General features: G+C 50.1%; 2 protein-coding genes and 1 pseudogene across 2 annotated transcripts in view; 2 read left to right on the forward strand and 1 right to left on the reverse strand.

Annotated features, from left to right (window-relative positions):
- The window catches only part of ITSN1 (intersectin 1), a 223,180-nt gene that overhangs the window by 12,026 nt on the left and 186,049 nt on the right, over positions 1–25,105 (reverse strand). Inside the window, exons 29-34 of the mRNA XM_041735053.1 lie at positions 21,741–21,862; positions 19,888–19,994; positions 13,072–13,255; positions 10,439–10,537; positions 4,773–4,940; positions 221–433 (exon numbers count right to left, since the gene is read on the reverse strand). Coding sequence (XP_041590987.1) covers positions 221–433; positions 4,773–4,940; positions 10,439–10,537; positions 13,072–13,255; positions 19,888–19,994; positions 21,741–21,862 — 893 coding nt within the window. The remainder of the gene's footprint in view (positions 1–220; positions 434–4,772; positions 4,941–10,438; positions 10,538–13,071; positions 13,256–19,887; positions 19,995–21,740; positions 21,863–25,105) is intronic.
- LOC121479206 (60S ribosomal protein L10-like) lies at positions 10,954–12,780 on the forward strand. Its single transcript, XM_041734673.1, has 2 exons — positions 10,954–11,189; positions 12,435–12,780. The coding sequence occupies exons 1-2, from the start codon at positions 10,954–10,956 to the stop codon at positions 12,748–12,750; spliced, it is 552 nt and encodes a 183-aa protein (XP_041590607.1). The 3' UTR covers positions 12,751–12,780.
- LOC121479622 lies at positions 12,261–12,387 on the forward strand (annotated as a pseudogene).

The following is a 25,105-nucleotide window of genomic DNA, read 5'->3' on the forward strand; positions in this document are numbered from 1 at the left end:
TAGATGTTTCGTCAATCTAGTTGAATGCTGTTTCTCTTCTGATGGTGCTAGAGCTTCACTGCTTCAGTAACCCTAAACCCTGGCTCACCCCTTAGCTTTCTCCTCTGTGCCACAGCCCCCAAACCCTGCTAATACTCTGACTCTCTTTGGAAACTTTCTATGCGCCCCCCCCAAAAAAAACCCCATCAACCCTGATATTGCAATCTGGAATCATACTTACTGTTTTGTACATTTTATACTGCAGGTTAGATTTGGGACTGAAGACTTTGTCGGTGCCGGAAGAGCCCAAGGGCTTTATGATTTGGGTCAGCAGGAGGAAGTCGTTGAAGAGGAAGCCATACAGCTCCTTGTTGCTCTTGGCCTTGTAGAGTTTCCCACTGTGCAGAAACTTGCGTGGCCCCAAGCAATTGGTCACTGAATTGAACACAAGTTGCTGAGAAAGGAAAACAAAACCCAAAGAACACACGATGAAGTGAGGTCATTTTTTTGATTTTTGTATTTCTGCGCCTGAAAGCCCGGGATCCATCAGAATAGGAGGCTGGGGGATCCCTGGGTGGCGCAGCGGTTTAGCCTTTGGCCCAGGGCGCGATCCTGGAGACCCGGGATCGAATCCCACGTCGGGCTCCCGGTGCATGGAGCCTGCTTCTCCCTCTGCCTATGTCTCTGCCTCTCTCTCTCTCTCTCTCTGTGTGACTATCATAAATAAAAATTTAAAAAAAAAAAAAGAATAGGAGGCTGGGACCCAGGGGGCCTGTATCTGAGGCTCAAATCAAGGACTGCTTTGAAGACTTCAGGTGGTGCCTTTCAGAGCCAAGGAGTCAATGTCAAAGACACAGTTTCCGAGATTCCAAATATCCAGATGAGTCTTGAGTATAATTCCTGCTGCTTTCTCCCTAGGGGTCTATTAGTGTCTCAGGGATTAGTGCCCCTCCTTACTTATTAGGAAATGGGAAGCGGAAAGAAAATCCTCAGCCCTCTCCCACCTCAATGAGTATGTGCTATGTCCATGCTGGGGCCAGGAATCGGCTCCAGTGATAACCCCACACAGGCTCGGACAGTCCCTTGGGCCTCTGGAAAGCAGCCACTATTCTCTGTATAATTCTTTTTTATTTATTTATTTATTTATTTATTTATTTATTTATTTATTTATTTTTATTCTCTGTATAATTCTACAGGACATATGCTACTTTCCAAGCTGCAGATAGAGTCCAGGCCCCTAGCACGTGGGTGACTGCAAAACTCGGAGGCGCTGGGTGATGCCTCAAAGCCAAGCAGAGCAGACACAGCGTCAGTGCACATTAAATCTCAACCAACTCACTTGTCCTGAAAATGTGAAGGGGAAACTTTTCCTGCCACTTCCCAAATCTTGGACCTGGTGCCAAGGGCTGCTGAAACCTGACTCTACCATCCCACTGGGCTCTCTTATCTCATGTGAGCAGTTTCTAAAGGGGTGGAGGTAGACTGAGGCAGAAACATGACTCCATTAGGACCCCCTTTTTTGGTAGAAGGAGAGACTGAGGGAGGGAAAGACCACAGCTGTGCCCAGGCAGCAATAGGATCCAGGCAAGTGTCAGTTCCTCATGGCCCCCACCTGCCCACACTTGAGCCCCAGGAGGAAGCTCCACCATCAGCCTTCAAGGGCAATCCTCCCCAGAGCTACGAACCCTGTAGACCTCCCTGAGAAGAATATTTGTGAAGAGGTGACAGGGTGCACACCATGTGTCCCCCAAGAGATGTTGGTGAACACCCATTTCCCTCCATCATGGGAGAAAGAATCAGTGGTGCCTCTGCGGCTGGAGATCCACAGGCATCAAGGAAGAGTGACCACTCCACTGCACTCTTGGCCACAAGGAAGGAGGAGGGTCTCTAATCTCCCCCCGAGGCTCTAGGAGAGTCCAGAAGACTGAATGTGGTACCCTGTCCCCAAATGGGAGCCTTCGCAGAGTATTCTTTACCCTTTCACAACTCTGAACAGGAGTCTGGAGATCAATTTTGCTTGCCTAGAGGGAGTTCAAGCTCCTTGGGGACAGACAACGAATCCAGAGAAGGCAGCCTGGATCACAGAAAGATGATGTCATGTATTCAGACTCCAGGTTTGGGGCTTCCATGTGGCCAGGCAAACACTGAATATAAATGAATTGGGAACCGTCATTTCATTTTTCTATCTTAGGACAAGAATGCCAAAGACGGTATGTATTTGAAATTTAATTATGGGTACGAGTCCAGACCTGGGCCAGGAAACAGAAGCCAACACGCCCCCGTCCACGATTGTACAGTGAACACCATACAGATGAGACAAAAGCTGGTGTACGAAGCCAGGTAGGAACGATCGATAGGGAGGCAAAGAGTCTATCTCAGAGAGGTACAGAAGCCACACAACTCATAAGAGCTTATTTCACACTCTTATTGTGCTGAGTCTGCCTGATGACAGCTGTGGGACTCAGGGAAGTGTCCCCTCCCAAAGAGCAGGTCACCACGTCAGCACTGTCGCCTGGCAGGTTCAAGAGCTGGTCAGGCATGCTGTCTGCAGGAACAAGGCAGAGCTCCTCTGGATGACACACACGCCTTGCTCGCCCTGGCTTCAGCTTGCCCCAAAGCCTTATCACCTCTTGCTCTGCAGATGCCCTGCTCAGGACATGCTCTCCACTGGGATGCCCACCCCCTGGACTCTATCCTGGACGGATAACGTTATCCTTCAACACGCAGCCAAGTGTCTCCTTCTCCGATGCTTCCCGGAATCTCCCTGTGACTGTCCCTTCCTCCCCACCAGCACCTGCACCTCATTCTGCCTGCATCTTGTTGTAAGCACTGGGTCAGCCCCCCACTTTATCCAGAGTCATAGGACCCAAGGGAGGGAGGGGGTCCCATCTTACTGATTTTCGTGTCCTTTGTGTTTAGCACTGAGCAATGGCACATGGGCAGGTGCTTGAGAAATGTCTACTGAATGGACAAGTGGATGAAAGAATAAGCCAACCAACCAGTGACTGCCCCTGGATTGCATATCAACCCAGAACCCCATGCTCCCACGGCTTTGCCAATCGCACACCTACACTGAAGGCAGACGGGGAGGTGAGGCAGGCGAGGAACCCCTGGTGGGGAGCCAGTGACCGCCCCTGAAGCACTGGAAGAAGGAAGGAGCCACAGGGACAGTGGGTGAGGGGGACTCTCATTCTCCCTGGGCATTTTGGTAAACCCTAGTGAACGGTGGGCGCGCATGCACGTGTGTATGGGTGTGTGCGCACAGCCACAGACGTGGATGCAGAGGCAAAGAGAGAGAGGGAATACAGGCAAAAAGAATCAATGAAACTAAAGAAAGGTAAGTGACAAGAAGAGAATTAAATACCAGGAGAGAAACTTCTGTTTCCGGCAGACTGGTGGACTAGATAGCTGACACAGCCAGTGAAAAATTTTAAAACAGTAACATAGAAAAAATGCGCTTTCGAAATGCAAGCAAGCAAAGTGATCAGAATTTCTAAAAAGTAAAAACAAAAAACAAAAAGCAAAACAAACAAACAAACAAACAAAAAAGACGGTGCAGAGAGAGGCCAAAGCCAGAATGAAAACGTCAACCTCCGAAGATCAACAAACCCCAAAGCCGGCTTCAGCCCTGAGAGTGTCTCTTGAATCCACTTGGAAAGCCAGGTGGAGGGCAGGAGACCAGTGATGCCTGGGGGGCCCAGGTGGGCTGCGGGGTCTACCCCGAGATGGCCACAAAAACACTGGCTCCCAGAGGAGGAATGACAAGTAGACTCCAGCACAGAAGGCAGGAACAAGACGACTTGCTTGTTTTTGACCTTGGAATAAGTGAGATGGAAAAAAAAAAAAAAAGCCCCTGAGAATTTGCAAGAGCGAGATGGCCCTGGCCCAAGTTCGCACACTCGTGTGATCTCTGAGCCCCTCTACATTTAATTTAGGGTGAGGCCGGTAGCAACCCCCGCAGGAGGAATGCTGTTTCAGACCTCAAGGTCCTGCAGATAAAGCTCCCGGGCACCCCAAACTCACAATCAGAAATCACAGCCCAGACAGTGGAGCGGAGGCCACCTACCAGAGCGAGTCCGGGGCTGCGGGGATTGGAGTGATCGGATCTGGAATGTGCGGGAATATGTTTAAAATGTGTTAAAACAGGGATGCCTGGGTGACTCAGTGGTTGAGTGTCTGCCTTTGGCTCACGTCGTGATGCCGGAGTCCCAAGATCGAGTCCCGCATCGGGCTCCCTGCACAGAGCCTGCTTCTCTTCTCTCTGCCTGTCTCTGCCTCTCTCTCTCATGAATAAATAAATAAAATGTCTTAAAAAAATAAAATAAAATGTGTTAAAACACACACACACACACAAGCATGGCCACTTGTGCGAGAATAAGACACAAAAGAGAAACCAGCAGGGATCCCTGGGTGGCTCAGCGGTTTAGCGCCTGCCTTCGGCCCAGGGCCTGATCCTGGAGACCCAGGATGGAGTCCCACGTCAGGCTCCCTGCATGGAGCCTGCTTCTCCCTCTGCCTGTGTCTCTGCCTCTCTCTCTTGTGTCTCATGAATAAATAAATAAAATCTTAAAAAGAGAGAGAGAGAGAGAGAGAGAGAGAGAGAGAAACCAGCAGATCTAATGACATAAAGGAACTCTGGGACTGGAAAGAACGGGCCCGGTGGCCTAGAGAGGTCGGCTCACAATCTCCCCAACAACCACCCACCCCCGCCGGCTGTAGGGCTAAGCTCGGGGTGGGGGGGCTGGGGTTGGGGGTGCACAGCCCGGGCCCCCCACCCCCCCCAAGGCAGCTACCTCGGACAGGCCTTCGCACTGCACGTGCGCCTGGATCCACTCGAGGCGGTCGGAGTTCTCCTTCTCGCGCACCCCTTCGTTCACCTGCGAACACAGCTCTTCGGCCTTCTCCAGGGCGTGCTTCAGGTGGCTGTGGTCGGGGTGGTTCTCAGGAGTGTTTTCCAGGATCTGTGGGGTGTGGGGTGGGGGTGGGACAGGAGGCAGTGGCTTCAGGCGGTGCAGGTGGGCCCCGCAGAGGTGGGCATGGCACCCACCTTTCCCAATGGGTGCCCACGTGGGGAACCGCAGCTGCAGCCACTGGTGGTTGGCAGGGTCCCCTGGGGAGGCAGGGGCATGACACACGATTTATACCTGGGGTCGAGGCGGGGGTGGCTGCTGCGAGGGTGACCAGGATGCAGCCTTACACATCTCCCTCCTAGAGATGGCTCTTTGCTAGGTCTGCGCACTCTGGAACACATCTGAGCAAATGCGCGTTTATTCTGTGCAAAACACTCGAAGCTGGAGGCTAAGAGTGCCGGTTCTAGAGCTACACTTCCTGCGTTAAAATCTGTGCCCCCGGGTCGCCTGGGTGGCTCAGCGGTTAAGCATCTGCCTTCCGCTCAGGTTGTGATCCTGGCATCCCAGGATCGAGTCCCACATCGGGCTCCCCGTGGGGACCCTGCTTCCCTCTCTGCCTGTGTCTCTGACTCTCTCTCTGTGTCTCTCATGAATGAATAAATAAAATCCTAAAAATCTGTGCTCTGCCTGTGACCAGCCATGCTATAGGCCAGTCCCACAAATGTTCTGAGCCTCAGGTTCCTTATACTAAAAATGGGGATGCTCATCGTACCTCCTCTATAAGGGTAGCTGGAGGGGTAAATGATTTGATACGGCAATGCACCCCGCAAAGTACCTGGTGCTTAGAAGGTGCCCATCAGATTCTCAAAGGACTTAGGGTATTAGGAGCAGTCGTGAAGAAAGGTTCTGAGCCAGCTTTGGAATGCACGGGGGATGCAGAAGGTGTACCTGCCTAGGCCTTGTCTACATACAAATAATTCAAATGGACCTAAGCATGAATAATATCTCACCTCAAAGGTACCCTTTGGCATAAAGTCCTAGGTAAGCACCTAAATTGAGAAAAATGCACATTCTGGGTCCTGTGTCCCCCAGTCGTCTCCAACAACAGCCCCACCCTCCAGGCCAATCCTAGCTGTAGTTAGGATCCCTTTGGAAACTCCTGATGTCTCATCCCCGACCATAGCCCCGGGTGTGTGTGTGGGGGGGGGGGAGGGGGCTCCCATGTAGCAATTTTCTAGAGCTCTCCAGGTGGTTCTAACGTGCAGGCAAGTCTAAGGACTACCGCTCTAGACCAGGAGCCCACACAACTGGCTTGTGCAAACTCCTTTGTTTTGGTTTTGGTTTGGCTTCCTTTTCTTTTCTTTTTCTTCAATTTATTTAAACTTAAGAACAACAACAAAAAACACCCCCACAAACATAGTTTACCCATTTATGCCATCCCCTACCCCTGCCTCTGGCAACCACTAATCTGTCGTGTCTATGAACTTGGGGTTTTTGTTTGTTTGTTTGTAAATTTATTTTTTATTGGTGTTCAATTTGCCAACATATAGCATAACACCCAGTGCTCATCCCATCAAGTGCCCCCCTCAATGGCTGTCACCCAATCACCCTCACCCCCACCCACCTCCCCTTCCCCCACCCTTAGTTCATTTTGGGTTTTTTTAAATTAATTTTTTTAAGATTCCAAATTTAAGGGGATCCCTGGGTGGTTCAGCAGTTGAGCATCTGCCTTCGACCTGGAGCATAATCCTGGGGTCCTGGGATCGAGTCCTGCATCAGGCTCCCTGCATGGAGCCTGCTTCTCCCTCTGCTTGTGTCTCTGCCTCTCTCTGTGTCTCTCATGAATAAATAAATACAATCTTAAAAAAAAAATTCCAAATTTAAGAAAGATTGTATGGTATTTGTCCCTCTATATGAGTTTTATCACTTAGCCTAATGCCTCCAGAGTCCATCCATGTTGACACAAATGGCAAGATTTCACTGTTTTATTATGGCTGAATAATATTCCATTATATATTACATTATATACATTCAACATAAATATAACATATATTCACATCACAATTTTTATATCCATTCATCCTTTAGTGGATAAGTTGTTTCCATGTCTTGGCTATTATAAATAAGGCAGGGATGAACATGGGGATGCGTGTATCTTTTTGAATTCGTGTTCTTATTTTCTTCAAGTAAATACCAAGAAGTGGAGCAACTGGATTGTATATGATAGTTCTATTATTAATTTTTTGAGGAATCTACTTACTATTATTCATAGTGCCTGCACCAATTTACTGTATGCTTTTTGATGCAATTGTAAATGGGATTGTTTTCTTAATTTCTCTTTCCGATGGTTCATTATTAGTGTTTAGAAATGTAACAGATACTTGTGTATTGATTCTCTATCTTACAATTTTACTGAACTTGTGTATTAGTTCTAACAGTTTGTTTTATTTTGTTTCAAAATGAAAATGGGCTTATTGATTTCTCTAATTATCAGAGTGTCAAAATTCAGAAAATTCGGGAAGTAATGAAGATCCTAAAAATCATCCGTAATCTCCCCATCTGGAGAGAATTTCTATATATTAGTCAAATGCTTTGCCTACACACACACACACACACACACACACTTTTTGGAAAATAAAAACTGAACCATACTACCACACTACACTGTACCATTTTGCACACTGTTTTTTCTCCACTTCATAAGTTATGTCATTTGATGTCCATTTTATGTGGACCTATGCTATCATTTGTTTCCTTCAAATATTTTATTTATTTATTCATGAAGAGACAGAGAGAGCAGCAGAGACATAGGCAAAAGGAGAAGCAGGCTCCCTGCCCGATATGGGACTTGACTCCAGGACCCTCAACCAGTGAACCACCCAGGTGGCTATCACTTTTAAGGACCCTATGATATATCATTCTAAGGATGAACTACCAGTCATTTAAATATTTCCCTTCCCATACAGCTTCATATTGTTCCTAATTTTTCAATACTTCTGAGATTATTTTTGCAGGATAAATTCCTAGAGGGGGAGGTGTTCAGCCAAGAGAATCTGCAGTTTGATCTGTCCATCACCCTCCAAAAGGCTGACCCACTCTACCTTCGACCAGCATCTTTGCTCACGCTGGCGACCTACATTTTCAAGATATGCCTATCTGGCAAGCCCAAAACAAGGTATTTTCTTCTTTTGTTATGCATCTCTTTTATTATGTAGTTAACTTAAAGCTTTTTGTATATTTAGTATATAAGTGTACTAAATGATAAAGCTAATGTTTATGTACTATTTAGTAGGAGCCAGGTACTTTCCATATACTACCTTGGTTAATTCTCATAACCCTTTGCAGTAGGTATTATTAGTGTCCCTAATTTACTGAAGAAATTGATGCTCAGAGAGGAGCATTGTACCCCAAGGGCACGTAGCAGCGGTACTGAGATTCAAACCCAAGCAGCCTGGCTCCTGACTATGTGTTCTTCACCGCTACTCTACACCACCTGTCAGAAATATCTAGTTGTGTATTTTGCCTATTTTCCAATTGGAGTATTTTTTTCTTCTTGAGCTGTAAGTTGCCTTACATAGATGATAGATACATACATACATACATAGGTATAGATGGGTAATCTATGGATATTTCATATCCTACCTACTTACTTACAGTCTGAAATGTGGTTACCCAGCTTACACCTATCATTTGCCTTTCATTATTGTTCATTATATTTTGTCACACAGAAATTTTTAAGAAAAATGATTATGCAAATAGTATGTTAACATATTCTTGATATGCAAGATTCAAAGAATACAGAAGTACATAGAGCAAATGTGGAAGTTCCCCTCTCATTATCCTACCCCAGAGGTAACCATGCCAATGCGTTGAAGGGCATCCCTTGAACTCCTTTTAGATGCTCTGTACACATTTAATAATCACATCTCATTTTTCCTCTGTTTGACAAAATGAACTGCACTGTAAGATATCTCATGATTTTTTTTACATACATAGAAGTCTCTGTATTTTTAAAAATATTTTCAGAGTACAGATCTACCGTAATTTATTTGCTTTATCTAGTATCTAGGTTGTTTCCAGAATAAAATATTTTTTACATTTGCTACAACCCTAAATCTTTTAAATTTCTGTCCTTAGCGCCACGCTAAGAATTTCTCCACCTTAGCATCATAAACAGTATTTCATCTTAGTACTTTTGTGGTTTTCATATGTATCTTATAACTGGCCACCTTTTAGTATTCTCTTCCTGGGGCACCTGGGTGGCTCAGAAGGTTAAGCATTTGCCTTCGGTTCAGGTCATGATCCCAGGTCATGATCGAGTCCCACATTGGGCTCCCTACTCAGCAGGGAGCCTGCTTCTCCCTCTCCCTCTCCCTGCCACTTCCTCTGCTTGTTCTCTCTCTCTCTCTCTCTCTCTCTCTCTGTCAAATAAATAAATAAAATCTTTTAAAAGAAAAAAAGAGGAGCACCTCAGTGGCTCAGCCAGTTAAGCGTCTGCCATCGGCTCAGGTCATGATCTCAGAGTCCTGGGATCCAGCCCCACAGCAGGGTCCCTGCTCAGTGGGGAATCTGCTTCTCCCTCTCTCTCTGCCTGCCACTCCCTCTCCTTGTGCTCTTTCTCTCTCTCTCTCTCTCCCTCTCTCTCTCTCTCTCAGATAAATAAATAAAATCTTTAAAAAATAAAAAAAGAATAAGAGGTATCAGTATGAACTCATGGGTTTTAATATGCATTATTATCTACATGAATTGATCTAGAAATAAATATAAATGTATGTGTGTACACTTAAATAAAAGTATGTGTGTATGAATATAACATACATATATACATATATTCCTGACTCTGCCACTGAGGGACCCAAAAGGCAGTAACACTCCAACAGCAATGAGCACCCCAGTACCCAGATATGGATTTCTAAAGTCTCCATTAAAGGGAACCTGAGGGGCGCCTGAGTGGCTCAGTGGTTGAGTATCTGCCTTTGGCTCAGGGAATGATCCCGGGGTCCCAAGATCTAATCCTGCTTCTCTCTCTGCCTGTGTCTCTGCCTCTCTTTGTGTTTCTCATGAATAAATAAATAAAATCTTTTTAAAAAGGGGGGGGTTGGAGAACCAGATCTAAAACCTCTCTCCAGGAGGTATGCCCCCCTGTGGTTATATAATCACAGGTTCAGAGTATGTCTGAGTCTGCTCACTCATATTACAGAGAGAAACACTGAAATCCTTTTTTTTTTTCTTTTGGTATTGGCTTCACAATGGCTTTCTGAAGATGGGTAGTAGGGATGACATTTCTTTCTGCTTCTTCCTGGGAAAATCAAGGCACGAGGGCATTATACCTCTATTAGGAAAAGAACCAAAGAACGAAGATTTCCTTTTCCAACTTATGAGGTGAAAAACACTGGGTCTCAGAGCTTAAGACTGTATATTATCAGCTCTTTTCACCATAAACAGTTTTTCTTTCTGAGTTACTGGGCAGATGCTTCCAACATCCCCTTGGTGTATGATTCTAGGCAACAGATACCAGGTGCGTTGGCTGGAGAACTTGCCCATGACCCCAGGTCCCTGAAATGCTGAGAAAGCATTTCTCTGCTTGAAAAGGCAAGACGGGTACTTACATTTTTAATGATCAGTGGGTATCTCGTTACGCGTTGCATAGGCTTCAGGATAAAACTAGAGAGTGGCATCCCTTTACATCGAGGGTCCATTGCCAGCCTCTGAAATGAGAGATTTTTTTTTTAATGTACTTAAGAAATATGAAAAATCTGGTCAGTGACATCAACTCCCCACCCATCACATTGTCTGATTTATCTGGACAAGAACGAGAATAGAGGGGCCTGGAGTTGGAAGAGCCTGACTCACTATTCTAGCCCCAGATGGAGGTCGGAGCCCATAGATGTGACTCAGCCGCCGGGGTTAACCTTTGCTCTGCAGATTCAGTACACGCTCCCTGGGACACATGGTCCCCCCCTTACAGAGGCGAGAGTCTGTCTTTCCAGAGAGCATTTCTTCTTGTTACTGTCAGACCTTTTTAACAGTCCCAGGAACGAGACACAAGACCATAGAGTTAGAATAGAAATGTCCCTTCAGTCCCAGAGATGCCAGAAGGGCTAAATCTCATTGCCTGGTGCAGATGGAGCCTGCACACACCCATGGGAGCCCCGGGCAGGCGGGGACAGTGGAGTTGAGACATGAGGCGGGGGAGGACTACAATCTCAAGGCCTGCAGCTTGTCCCCGGCTTATATGGCCTGTCCCTTTTGTCAACTCGACAAAGATGATCCCATCCGTAAATCACAGGGATTACGTGGTGACTCAGTCCTCAAGTTGAACGCCTTAGAATCGGGCAGCTGCCCTGACCTGGGCCCCAGGTCCTGAGAAGTAAGTGTCAGCGCCTGAACCTACTCCTGCCTGGACATCATCATTCCAGGAACACCTCAAACCTGGCAAAGGTGTGTCAGACCCCCGCAGGGGTGAGGTGAGGAGAGGTGATGAGGGAGAGAAAACAAGCCCCCTGCCCTGGATAGTGTCAGCATCTCCCTCAAGTTCAAGTGCAACCAGTGATGAACTCAGCCTGCCCTGTGCCGGGGGAGGACTGGCCGTTGGCTGAAAAGCCAGGTGGCTCACCATCTGCTCTCCAGTCTCTGGATCACCCTGGGCCTGCTTCTTACCGTATCTCTCCCCTTCAAATGACATTAGAACGCCCCCTATTAATTGGATAGCGAATCAACGCTTTCATGTTGAGAAACACCAGGTGAGAAAGAGAGAACAGGCCTGTGGGATGCTTCGGTCAAGGAGAGACCACCCTTGTACCTCACAGTGGTGATTCCACTGATTATGATACCACTGATTATGGGAATTCCACTGGGATTCCCGTGGATTCCCATAATTCACGGGATTATGGAGGAGGAGGGAATGGCCTGCCCCCAAATGCACGAGGTACAAAGAGAAGCCTGCTGTTAGTATGATTGGTCTATTCACCAAAATATGACTGAGGCTCAGCAGCAGTTATTTGATGCTTTTCCTGTGGTCTTTTTCTCTGGGAGATTTGGGGGCTGTAGAGTGGGCCAGTGGGGCCAGCAGGGACCCACCCTGGCCAAGGCCAAGTCCCAGGGCCTGGGGCCTCCAGCAGCATGGGGCCCACCTCCCCAGATGTCCCTTGTGGGGACACACAGCTCTCAAGACCCCCATTGCCCCCGGGGCAGAGGTCCTGGCATCCCACCCTCAGCCCCAAACACTTCTCAGAGCCTGAAGCCAACCACAGAACCAACTGGGAAATGGACAAAGGATCCATTGGGATTCCTGGCCATTCCCTCTGCAGCAAAGAACAGGGCGTGGGGAGGTGCTCAGACCAAACGGAAGGGGGAACCTGAGATGCACCAGCCCCACCGGGCCGACAAATGAGAAGGATGATTTAAACCTGCATCCAGGTAGCACCACGTCTGCAGCCAATTAAGCCAACTGTGCTCTTTCTCCCTGGGGAGAAACATGCTGCAAACAGTAGCCTCCTTGGTAGTGTATGCAGCCTGTTGATTGTATGGGTTGCCCTAAGGGACCTTGGAGACAGCCCTTTGTGGTCCACTTCGAGGTCTAACATCAAGCTGTCTCCAATCTAGGCTGCAGACAGTTATGCGAGGTGCCTTTGGGAAGCCCCTGGGCACAGTAGCCAGGGTCCACATTGGCCAAGTCATCATGTCCATCCGTACCAAGCTGCAGAACAAGGAGCATGTGATTGAGGCCCTACGCAGGGCCAAGTTCAAGTTCCCTGGCCACCAGAAGATCCACATCTCCAAGAAGTGGGGCTTTACTAAGTTTAATGCGGACGAATTTGAAGATATGGTGGCCGAAAAGCGGCTCATCCCAGATGGCTGTGGGGTCACATACATCCCTAATCGTGGCCCCTTGGACAAATGGAGGGCTCTGCACTCATGAGAACCTTGCACCACCCGAACCCTACTCATGCCCATCAATAAATCCTGCTTCCTGTAAAAAAAAAAAAAAAAAAAGTAGCACCGGGACCACCCGGACCGCGGACCAGCGCTTGCAGGTGCAGGGCCGGCCTGTCCTCTCCAAGCCTCTGCTCACAGCCACGCCTGCCGGCCACTGGGCCACTGTGGGGGCCCTGGTCCTCAGCCAAGCCCCAGGCCTGGGGGCCGTCCTTAGCAGGAATAGGCTTGCAGGCTTGAATTCGCCCCTTGCACACCCAGCTGCCCCAAGTCAGCCACTCGGGGGTGGGGGGGGGAGGCTCCTTACTTTGACAAACTCCTTGAAGTCCGGGGCCTCGTCGGTCTTCTGCTGGATGAGGGCAGCCCCGTTGAGCTGACAGCTGCAGAAGCGGATGTAAGGCTGCATGTGCGGCAGCTGGGCCGTCAGGATGTCGCCGATCATCTTCACGGGCATCTTCTCCCCTGACATCTTCTTGCGGACCCTCAGCGCTCTGCACGGGAACACGGCTAGTGAGCGGCCGGCACACTTCGAGGTGGCTCGGGGGCACACCGCGGGGCGCACACCCGGGGCGCTAAGGGGGCTACGGGGACACAGGGACAGAAGGAACCGGTCTAGTGCTACAGGGAGATGCCACCCGGGTATTTTTCTTTGGTAGGATGGCTGTTTGCTGGTTCTTGGGAATAAAAACTTTTCAAAGAAATCTTTGCCGAACAAGTCAGCATGAGAAATATTTATTTATTTATTTATTTATTTATTTATTTATTTATAATATTTTTATATATAAAAACTTTTCAAAGAAATCTTTGCTGAACAAATCAGCATGAGAAATATATATATATATTTATTTATATATTAAATATTTTTATATATAAAAACTTTTCAAAGAAATCTTTGCCGAACAAGTCAGCATGAGAAATTTATTTATTTATTTATTTATTTATTTATTTATTTATTTAATTTTTTTTTTTTTTCCTCATGGAGAAATAGGGACTCATTTCTTGCATAACCCAGACAGGATCTCTGTGTTGATGTCTCATTTTATGGATTATTTGTGGCGGAAGTCCCAGGCTAGTGTGGCCCCGGTGCTGAGTCTGCTCTGGGCCAGTGCCACCTGTGGGAGGCTACTGTGGCCAAGGGACACGGAGGCTCATTTTCAGACTAAACAGAACATAATCAAGATGGTAAATCAACTGCCACAGAAAAATAATCCCATGTTGTTCACCAAAGCCAGGTATAAATGATTGTCTGAACTCTCTGTGCCGAGCACAGCTTCATCGCTGTGGCTAATTTGAAGGTGCCGGGATTACAGACTTCCAAGGAGAGAAGCCTGTTTATAGGATAATGGGCCAATGAACCCAAACGATTCATATCCTGGAAGTGTTAAGAGGCTGAAGGGACTGGGAAGCATTTGTTTTGGGATCCGGCTGCAGTCTGAGCGTTCCGGGCCGTGAGAGCCAGGACTGTGCTCCCCCGCTTCCAGCTCCAGTGTGTGACCTCCTGACATCAGCCCCTAGAAGGGCACGTCACTGAGCTTCTACCCAGCAATGACAGCCATGTGCTACGAGGGCAGGGCCACAACCTGGGAGGCCATGACTGTGCTCTGCCTCCCCCAGGGAGGGAGGGAAGAAGGGAGGGAGGGATGGATGGATGGATGGATGAATGGATGGACAGACAGATGGATGGACGGATGGGCAGACACAGCAGAATGGCATATGATTTTAACATAAGGTTGGGAGGTTGTTATTATAAATTCCTTTGACCGCCTTCCTGGCCATGTTGGAGAAGCCCCGAGGGAAGAATAGGGCTCTATGAGAATTCCAAGGAAGCTTTGCAATACTAGCATTAGCCTTTCAAAACTTCAGACCACTTTACTTTCTTCCTCCTCCATTTTTTGGCTAAAGGAAAAATCCTTGGACTGGGCAAACCAGTCAAGGAGAGAAATTTTAGGGGACAGTAAGTTACGCGGTCTGAGCAATAAGAAATTCCATCTCAGGCAGATGCCCTTGTAGGGAGAGGCTCTGGTCAGCACTGGCTGCTTGCTGTGTGAGGGGCTGAATGGCCACTGCTCACTGAGGGGGTCGGGATGGAATATCCCCCAACATGTAGAAATTTGCTCAAGGGTGATGCCACCCCCAATTCTGGGGAACTGGAGCCCTACGTAACCATGATATAAACTTGCTATGGATGGAAACAGGAAGAAATTCCATCGTTCCATCATTTTTGTATGAAGAGGAACAAAATAGTCTTTCTCTAAGGGAATGGAAGTACCCTCAAACCTCCCCCCACCCCGACTCTTTTGCTTTTAAAAAATCATGGAGGAGACAAGGAGAAGAAGAAAGGGCAACACATGGCCATTGTGTTGAAGAGGCTAAACCAGTGCCTGGGTTCTGGAGGAACTTGTCCTGGACAGACTCAACTTGTCCAACCAGGAGACAGGTCTACAGTCAGGCTCCTACTATGGACCAGGCACCTGTTAGGTTCTGTTGCCGGTCTCCTCCTGGGATGTTCTACTGCACAGGCAGGACTTTCAAGGACTGGGCCTCAATGGATTTGAAAGGAGGGTGTCAGTGACACCTGGGTGGCTCAGTGGTTGAGCATCTGCCTTTAGCTCAGTTCATGATCCCAGGATCTTGGGATCCAGTCCCACATTGGGCTCCCCGCAGGGAGTCTGCTTCTCCCTCTGCCTATGTCTCTGCCTCTCTCTGCGTGTCTCTCATGAATAAATAGAATCTTAAAAAAAAAAGAAAAGAAAGGAAGGAAAGAAGGGAAGGAAGGAAGGAAGGAAGGAAGGAAGGAAGGAAGGAAGGAAGGAAGGAAGAAAAGAGGGTGTCACCGGGCTCGGGGCTCATGTGACTCAGTCGCCACAGCTCCACTCATTGGTAACCTGGGTCATCACCTCATCTAACATCCTGGGTCAAGGCCTTGAAGGCCAGGGTAATCAATCAGCTAATGAGCATTTCAAAGAGTGCTCGGTTGTTTGCTGGGTGCATGAGTGCTCCTGACCCTCTGAAGTCCACCGAGCAAGCGTTGGCCTGACGTCCTATGCATCCTATGGGTCAAACCCTCTTGTACGTCCATTGCTTATTCTCCCCACTGGCTGTTGGTGGAAGCCCAGTGACTTGACCAAACTCCCGCGACTGATACTGGCCCAAGCTGTGCTCGAACCCAGGTGCTGTGAGGCCGGGGCTCGCGGTCTGTAAGCAGCGAGCCTGGGGCAACGGGCACAGCGCCCAGACCCTGTGCTCCCCCCCAGGTGCTCCTGCCACCTCGACTTCTCTCTGTCGCCCCCTTGCCCGCGGCTCCTCTCCCTGCCACCACTCCTGGCATCTCCGTGCCCCACCTCAGCCTCCCACCCCCCCAGCCCAAAGTTCCCTCCACCCTGTCTCTATCCTCGAGCTAGGTTACTCCTTGTATTTGATTTCTGCTTAAAATAAAAGTATGTCTGGGGGCACCTGTGTGGTTCAGTCTGTTAAGCATCTGCCTTTGGCTCAGGTCATGATCTTGGGGTCCTGGGATCGAGCCCCGTGTGGGGCTCCCAGCTCAGCAGGGAACCTGCTTCTCCCTCTCTCTCTCTCTCTCTCTTAAATAAAGAAAATCATTTAAAAAAATACATAGGGCAGCCCTGGTGGCTCAGCGGTTTAGTGCCGGCCTTTGGCCCAGGGCGCGATCCTGGAGTCCCGGGATCAAGTCCCACGTCAGGTTCCCTGCATGAAGTCTGCTCCTCCCTTTGCCTGTGTCTCTGCCTCTCTCTCTCTGTCTCTCAAGAATAAATCAATAAAAATCTTTGAAAAAAGAAAACTGTTGAAATACGTGTTTCCATAAGGAAATCAAAACTGGAAAAGAAATATTTAAAAATAAATTAATTAATTAAAAAATACATAAATAAAATTATGTCTATCTTAATTAAGTTAAAAAGGTCACTTTTTTTTTTAGATGGTCCTTCATTTTTCTCCAAGCAAGGAGGCAGGAAAGGAGATTGATTAGAGGCAAACAGCTCCCAGGACCTGGGTTTGCATGGCCCTACGTCACGTCTGCATCCCCTCTGCTATCACTCCTGACAGCTGGGCCAAGGCACCTGCTCTTACTGTGAAAAGATCCTTCTTCCCTCCTCTGCTTCTTAAAAGCAAATTTCACAGCTCACCAGTAAGAGAGCGAATCATCCGTTCTAACTGCCAACCAGAGGCCTCATTAGTAGGAAGTCCCTAGGCCCCAGTTAGCACCCCTTTATTTTCATTTATTTACTTCTTCTTTATCTGTTCCCTAAGTCCCATGTCCTCCCCACTCCCACCAAGCACAAAGAGTCGCTGGCTCTTGGGTCAGGAGGGCCAGATATGCAGCTGCTCACTAGTGACCGTGCAGGGAGGGCTGCCTCATACTCTCTATCCAAACACGCCTTCCTCTGCCAGCCTGCAAGGAGCCCTAAAATCTCCCCATCATTGGGGTCATTCCTTTGCATGAGGAAATTAAGGCGATGCAATGAAGGAACGTACCAAAATGTTCCTGGTACAATCTACAATATGGGCGCTCGCCCCATAATTCTTTTCATTTTTCTGTATGTCTAAAATTTTTTTAACTAAAAAATAAATTAAAATTTTAACATATTGAAGAGAAGCAAAAGAAATCAGGCCCCCAGGAGGCTCCTATTAAATATTTTTTCTAGAATAGGAAACCATTAGAAAATTCACCCAAACTGATGAGGACAGAGGAAGGGGACAGAGCTCAGGGACACCGTGAGGGGAGAGGGTGCGGTCGGGGTACATGGACATGATTGACAGCGGGCCAGTAGTACGGCCGACCGCCTCGCTTCTCAGAATACCCCCGCATGCCCCACAGGGCGAGCACCATGACTGCGCTTTTACAGGCCCCAAAACAAGGGGTCCACGGAAAACTGCCCAGAACAAGTTAGAAGATGCTGGAGCCCAGACAAAAACTTAGGACAGGGACGCCTGGGTTGCTCAGTGGTTGGGCATCTGCCTTTGGCTCAGGTCATGATCCCGGGGTCCTGGGATCGAGTCCCACATTGGGTTTCCTGCATGGAGCCTGCTTCTCCCTCTGCCTGTGTCTCTGCCTCTCTCTGTGTGTCTCTCACGAATAAATAAATAAAATCTTAAAAATAAAATAAAAATTAAAACCTTAGGGCATTTGCCTCCTGGTTCCACATTCTTTTCCGGGGGAGGGTGGGCAGCCCTGGCTGGGACGTCCGCAGGTCAACCACAGAGCAGCCTGGGCCCGGCTTGCCTGGTGTGTGCCATGAGGCATTGGCCCTCTCCCAGCCCGGCTCCCCCAGCGGAAACAGGGCCCTGGAGCACATCGGCACCAACGGGAGGAAGGAGCATGCGGGCCTGGCCAGGACAGGGCTCCGGGAAGGGGCTTCTGCTTCCCTGACAGGACAAGAAGGAGGGTGAAGTGGGGGGACCACGGAAAGGTACGGGGGGCGATGCCAGCAGCACTTTCAGTCGGGCCTGCCCCGATGGGTGGGTGGCGGGGGCACCTGGGCACATCAGACACATCTCCCACCTGCCCACCCCCCACTGACGGCTGCCCAAGGTGGGGGGATTAACTTGTAGGTATATTTTCAACAGAAAACTTCTGTGTCTCTTTTGGAACAACTTGTCTCCAGCCCTTTAGGCTGAGCGCGTGTTAGGGTCAGGGGCTAACCAGCTCCCGGCCCCAGGGGATAGGGCGGCCTCTCTCCAAGGCCAGGCACCTGTCATCTAATGACCCCCTAATAACCACCCTATGCAGGAGGTACACTTATCATCCCCATTTCACACATGAGGACACCGAGGCCTAAAGAGCCTAAGTGACTTGCCCGGAGACACAGCCAGTAGGGCCAGAGCAAGGTGTGAGCCCAAGCGCCTGACCCGGAAGCTTCTGCAGCATCGTTCTGGAGGAGGAGGATGGAAACACTTTCTCCAAGCACCCCTTGGGGTCCCCTCTGAATATTAGTTCTCCAGAGCACAGAGAAAAGCAGGTGTCATAGTTTTGCTTCACATCCAGCTCTCTCTCCATCCCTCAACCGCCCCCAAACACACACTCAGGAAAGTGGGGACCAGGATTTATAAGAACAAGGGGTCACATGTAGGAAATGGCCACTTGCTTGTTCCGTGAATGTCTTGATCAGGAAGGGATGCCAGCTCCCGGGGCTGCTCTCCACCCCTGGGCCCAGCGGAGGACGGTCCTCCCAGGCTGGCTGTATCCATGCAGACCTGGGCCTACTCTGTGTTCTTAGCCAGGGATGTTCCAAACCATGGCCCCCTGGGCCCCGATGTGGGGGATTCTTTGTAGAACTGGAAGGGACCCTCGTGATGACATAATTCCCTCCCCTGGCCTCACAGCTGGGGACCCAGAGGCTCAGAAAGGAAGGACAGGGAGCTGGTCTGCTGACTCCAGACCCAGAGCTTCCTCCCTGGCCCTACACTTTGCCTCTGGAAACTGAAATGGGAATAAAATATAAGCAGCTCCAGGGACGCCTGGGTGGCTCAGTGGTTGAGCCTCTGCCTTCAGCTCAGGTCGTGATCCCGGGGCCCTGGGATCAAGTCCCACATCGGGCTCCCTGCATGGAGCCTGCTTCTCCCTCTGCCTGTGTCTCTGCCTCTCTCTGTGTCTCTCATGAATAAATAAATAAAATCTTAAATATATATCTTCTCGGGGCGTGGATCTGAGGAAATTGATGGGCAGCAAATGTTCCTATTGTTTTTCCCCCTGCAGGAGCCAAGAAGGTCCCACAAGAACATTCGCCCCAGGACCCCCGGGTCTGTGGGCAGGGGAGTGGGGAGCTGCCCAGGCCCTAGGAAGGAGCAGATCCGCGGTCAGGAGCCACCCCCAGCCCCGCTCCAGAGTCCCTAGACCCCCCCGTACAAGCAGGACCTTGGCATTCAACTCTCTGCAGTGAGACTAGGGGGTGTGTGGGGGGGGTGGATGTTTCTGGAAAGCATCAGGGGTGCAAAGGAGCCATGGTGCTTGTGAGTGGAAATGAGCGAAAGAGGCGGGGAGAGACACACGGGCGGCATGCATGGGGGACACACGGACGCACCCACATGGAAGTGCTAGTGTGTGAGAGCCCGGGGTGGGGGTGGGGGGGTGGCGAAGCGAGGCTGGGGTTAGCGGGGAGAGGCTTACTTCAATAGTTTGATATTACACATAATCAGCTCCTTCCAGTTAACAAAAATCATAGCACCCTCTTTTTCTGTCAGCAGCTCAGACTCCATCAGGGGTTTCTGAAAGATCTACAGGTGCAGAAAACGAAGCAGTTCAGAAAGCAAACAGTTAGCTTTACAACTCCAACACGCGTCTGCGCCCTTGTGGGGGCTGGGGGGAGGCCCGGAAGCTGACCCCCCGCCTTCCCGCAGCTTCTGCAGCAGACGGCCCCTCCTCTGCCTGCCTGAGCGGTTGGGGGGGTCCCCAGCAGGTGTGCACTGTTCGACAAAGGGGGGGCAGCTGAACTCCAGAGGATGGGCCTTATCTCCAGCAGGACAAAGGTGAGAGGCCTGTGCAGAGTCATGCACACTCGTATCTGCCCACTGAGGGGAGCAGGGGAGGGGAGTGGGGGCTTCAGGATGCACGTGGCAGGATCTGCTGCCCAGACAAGCCTGGGGCATCCTTAAGGGAGCAGCCGACAGAGAGCCTGGGTGGAGGCTTCTGCAGCTCGGCTAGGCCCTCGGCCTGCGCTGGGTGGGCCTCGGGTAAGGACTGGCTGTGGCTCCGGGAAGGGAACGAGCCTGCCCAGGCTCCAAGCTCTGTGTGGCTGGGTGGCTCGGGGTGCATCACAGCTCTCGGCCCAGCCCCACGTGGTGGTGAGGCCCTGCCTCCAAGGAGGTCATTGTCTACCACCGGAGGTGGGCTGCTCTTCTGAAGGGTCTTTAGACAGGGGACAGCCTATCATTGAAATAAACGTGGTCAGGCTCGGGCTGTCCCCTGGGAGCCCTATTCTTCACGCAGTCTCAGGCCGACGTTGAAGCTGGCATATGCCAGCCCACTGCACACAAGTGCCACGTCTCAGGGCAGTGACACTCTCTTCCTAGGCATCCTAGGTTGTGCATTTAAGTGACAGTCAAGGGTCCTGAGGAAGGGGCGCCTTTTTTGGGTGTTCACTAACATGTCCTAATGCAGGAATGGTGGCCTCCTGGACCAGGAATCCATCCCACCTCCTATACTCATTCAACACAGGGCAGCTGGGTGGTGGCTTTCCTGGGGCCCAAGGAGATGGTTGCACAGCGGTTAGGTGGTGGGGGTGGGGGGGATGGCAGGAGTTTCAAAACTGTTATAGCACTTTTCAAACTGTTGAGTGACCCTCCCATCCAGCCCTACAAACCCCTGTTCACTAATATGGCATTTTCCCATGAGTATGAGCAAAAGGCTTCCTGAAAAGCAGGGGTTCCCAACTCTGCGTCTCCCCCTCCTTCTAGACCAAGAGGCCCAGGCCTTTCAACAGCTACCCGGGGGGAAGAGACAAAATGAGGTGTCATCCGGGTCAGGGGAGGGAGTTAGGGGTGTGCATCAGGACCCGAGAAGAAACATCTTCATTCTCTGCAGCAGATTTTCCTCAGGGGGAGATTGTACCATGAGAACTTGGCCAGGTTGGCTGCCGTTTTCAAATGCCAACCTTGAGAGCCAGGAGACCATGTGACAAGCTTGATGGCATCAACTAGTTGGTGGCTAAGCCCCTACTTCTGAGTAGAGTCTAGAATCTCAATTCCCTGCCCACAGGTCTCCTTCCATACACCTCCTCAGGGACTCATTCACCCCTTGGCATGAGCGATCTCTGCCCCTCTATCGGGATGACTCAGAGGGCCACGGTTGAGAGTCCAACCACCTTCTCTTGGGTATGAATCTCCTATGTGATTTCCCATCCAGATGCCCCCCACATGTCAGAAAATTTCTCAGGCTGAGAATCAGGAGAGAGTCCTCCTTCACAGAGCACCCCCTCCCCACCCTCTCTGCCAGTGCCCCCCAGCACCCACTGTGGCCCTTACCTCTGTGACCAGCTGCAGGTCATTCACATAGTTCTCCTCTGTGACAATGAGCTCATGGATGTATCCTTGTCGCTTTCTCTCCGTTGGGGTCAACATATCCAAGAGGTGTAAGTCTGAGCACCCTGGAAAACACAACCATCGAGACATTTCAGGCCAGGTCGAGGGACGCGCTCGCAGCTTCACAGTGAAGAGCCCCGGGGCCTCATGCCTGCGGGCCCCTGTGGTCTCACTCTAGTTGGCAGTGAGTGCTGTGGGTTGGATTTGTGTCCCCTAAAAATACACCTGTAAGTCCTAACCCTTGGCACCTGTGGATGTGACCTTATTTGGAAATAGGGTTTCTGCAGATACAATGAAATTAAGAGGAAGTCTTACTCAATGAACGTGAGCCCTAACCCAATATGACTGGTGAGCCCTAATCCAATATGTCCTTATAAGAAGACATACAGGGGGACTTGGGTGGTTCAGTCAGTTAAGCATCTGACTCTTGGTTTTGCTCAGGTCATGATCTCGTGGGATCGAGCCCCATCTCAGCATGAATCTACTTGAGATTCTCTCTCCCTTTCCTTTAGCCCGTTCCCCTGCTCTCTCTCTCTCTCAAATAAAATAAATAAAATCTTAAAAAAAAGATCTGTGCCTAGCACGGTGCCTAGCAGTAGGCGCTCAATAAATCTTGAATGAAGAATTTTTTAAAAAAAGAAGAAGATATACAGAGACACACAGAAAGAAGGTCATGTGACAACACAGGCAAGGACTGGAGTGAAGCCGCTATAAGCCAAGGAACCCCAAGGATCGCTGGCAGCCATTGGAAGCTAAGAGAAAGGCATGGAAAAAAATCTCTCCTAAATCCTCCAGAGGAACATGGTTTGGCCAACACCTTGATTGTGGAGTTATCTCCAAAAGTGTGAGAAAATAAATTTCCATTGTTTTCAGCCTCCCCATTTGTGCCATTTGTTACAGCAGCCCTAGCAAACTAATACAGTCGGCACACTTTTGCTTCATCAAAACCACTAAAATAACATCGAAAGAAGACAAAACAGCAATTGGCCCATATTTCCTGAGGGCTCACGCCTGCCAGGTGCTGTACAAGGAGCCTTTCGTGGAGCGGTCCTGAAGGCTCACCTAGATCCCACAGTCATCACCACTTTACAGACGGGGAAACAGGCTGACTCACCCAAGATCTCTCAGCTCGGGGGTGGCCAAGAGTCAAACCTGACACTTTGACACCAGAAACTGGGCTCTACCTCAGACCACTACTGTCGGGTCCAAGCTACAGGAGGGGATCAAGTTACCCCAAGGTTGGATTTGGGAGGACGAAGTGGCTGTGCTGAGGCTCCCGATGGGCCTGGGGAGATAGGCGTGGAGTTCAGACGGCGCCCCCTAAATGGAGCCAGGCTGCTGCCCTGCGCCTGTGGAGCTGAGCAGCAGGCCTGCAGACAGACAGGGAAACCCCTCCAGCGGCAGGCAGGTGGGCACAAAGGTGGCCCCAGGTGCCTGAGACAATGGCTCTGTTGACCTCACATGGGGCACGCACAGGAGGCAGTGCCTGCCCTTGCCTCTGCTCACTTAGCCGGTCATTTAGGGTTTTGTCTGCATCGAAAATTCTCAGGTTATCAGCAGAGGTTGTCCCCTGACACACTGGGATGAAGGGTGGGGAGCTCTGTTCCCAGGAATGCCCCTCATCCAGGCCTGGTCCCACCTGTTCCAGGCCAGTGGGCTCTCCTCTCCTTTTTGTGGCGGGTTTTTCATTTAATCACACACACAAAAATCAGATTTTATAAAACAGGCTGAAAGGTGTCCTGGATGTGGGTGGGAGTCGGGGCCCAGAACCCCATTCACTTGCTGTTCTCATACCGTCTCCCCACGAGGGGGCGCGATGGAGCACGACGTGAAAACACCTGTGGCCACCAGTGGGCATCAAGGACCCCAGAGCAGCAGCAGCAGCAGCACCGGGGAACTTGTTAGAAATCAGATTATCACCCCCCCACACACACACCTCATAGGTGGTTATTTGGGCTCATGACCTAGTCAACATGCTGGAAGCTTCTGGAAAGAGAATGATCCCTCTGGGGGCGAATGATATCACTGACTTCTTAGCGAACATGTTACCGTGCCAGACCTTAACTCCGAGTCTGAGTGCTTCCAGGCCTCAGTCTTTTCACCTCCCTGGCCAAATGCACTTTCTAGAATGCGGCAGCTTCTCTTCCTGGAACAGGACAATTCCAGGATGGGCAGGCAGATGGATGCCGGGAAAGCAGCAGGGATGAGCCGTCCTGACGTTAATACCCTCCACGCCCATCCATCTGAGACCTCATCGAAAGCCACTGCGGTGTGGCCAAGCTGTCGTTCCGCAGGGCCGTGCGCTGAGCACAAAGCACGGACGGTGCAGCGCTGCAGCTGAACCTGCGGCCTGGGGCCTCTGCTCAGCCACCAGCCCGGCCCAGCTGTCCCTTGTGGCTTGGGGCGTTGGCCGAGCTTTACTCGAACCACTGCCTCGTCGGTGAACTTTCAGGAAGGAAGCAAGTCCTGATGGCTCACTCTGCTCAGTTCGGCCAGCCTCTGCGTGAGCTTCGGTTTCTGGAAAGTAGAGTGATGCCACTGATTTCTTTGGCCTTCAGGAGAGAGTCACCCGGGAAACACTCTTCCGTTTGGGAGGAGACACCCCCTTCCTGCTCTGTTCTCACCAAAGCTTCCCATGAGTGGCTCCAAGAGCCCAGGGCTGAGGCCATTTCTTGTTACAGGGCAGGGTGCAGTCCTTGGGGACTTGTCTGAACTCCCATGGCGCAGAGTCTTCCCCTAGAATTTTCAGGACATTCCTTTCTGCAGGGATGTCAGAATATTGTGGATATTGTTTGGGGCTGCAGTTCTAAGACTCATCCCACAACCGCTGTGCGGTAATGTTTGCAGGGATACAAACTGGGCACTGGTCAAAAAAATAAAAATTAAAAAAAACCTGGGCACTGGTTGGACCAGGCTTTGGAACGTTCCCTTAGGTCACAATTTCCCTTGGAAGGTATGACGGATGCTATCAACTTGGACCCCAGAAAACCCATGGGTACAACACACACAATAGACGCACAATTTGCACACAATTTTTTTTTTTTGCACACAATTTTATAAGGTCCGCGGGTCCTCTTGAAGCTTGTTCGCAGATCTCATTCATTCATTCCACAAATTTTTACTGGATGTCCTACTATGAGTCTGGCACTAGCTGATGGGGGAGGATTTACAGGGAAAGAGGAGAATGCCTGCCCTCGAGAGCACACTAAGCCTGGGGTCATCAGCTGGGGGTGGTGCTGACTCCCTCCACAGCCTGAAGGTGGTACCCCCCCCACACACACACACAGCAGGCTGAGGGTGGTGCTGAC

Source organism: Vulpes lagopus, chromosome 20 (genome assembly GCF_018345385.1).
Source record: "Vulpes lagopus strain Blue_001 chromosome 20, ASM1834538v1, whole genome shotgun sequence".
Taxonomy (NCBI): Eukaryota; Metazoa; Chordata; class Mammalia; order Carnivora; family Canidae; genus Vulpes; species Vulpes lagopus.

Excerpts from the sequence above, each read along its gene's own strand:
- LOC121479206 (XM_041734673.1), top strand. The coding sequence starts at position 10,954 with ATGGAGCCTGCACACACCCATGGGAGCCCCGGGCAGGCGGGGACAGTG. Across the intron at positions 11,190-12,434 it reads TGCCCTGACCTGGGCCCCAG|GCTGCAGACAGTTATGCGAG; the intron begins GTCCTGAGAAGT and ends TCTCCAATCTAG.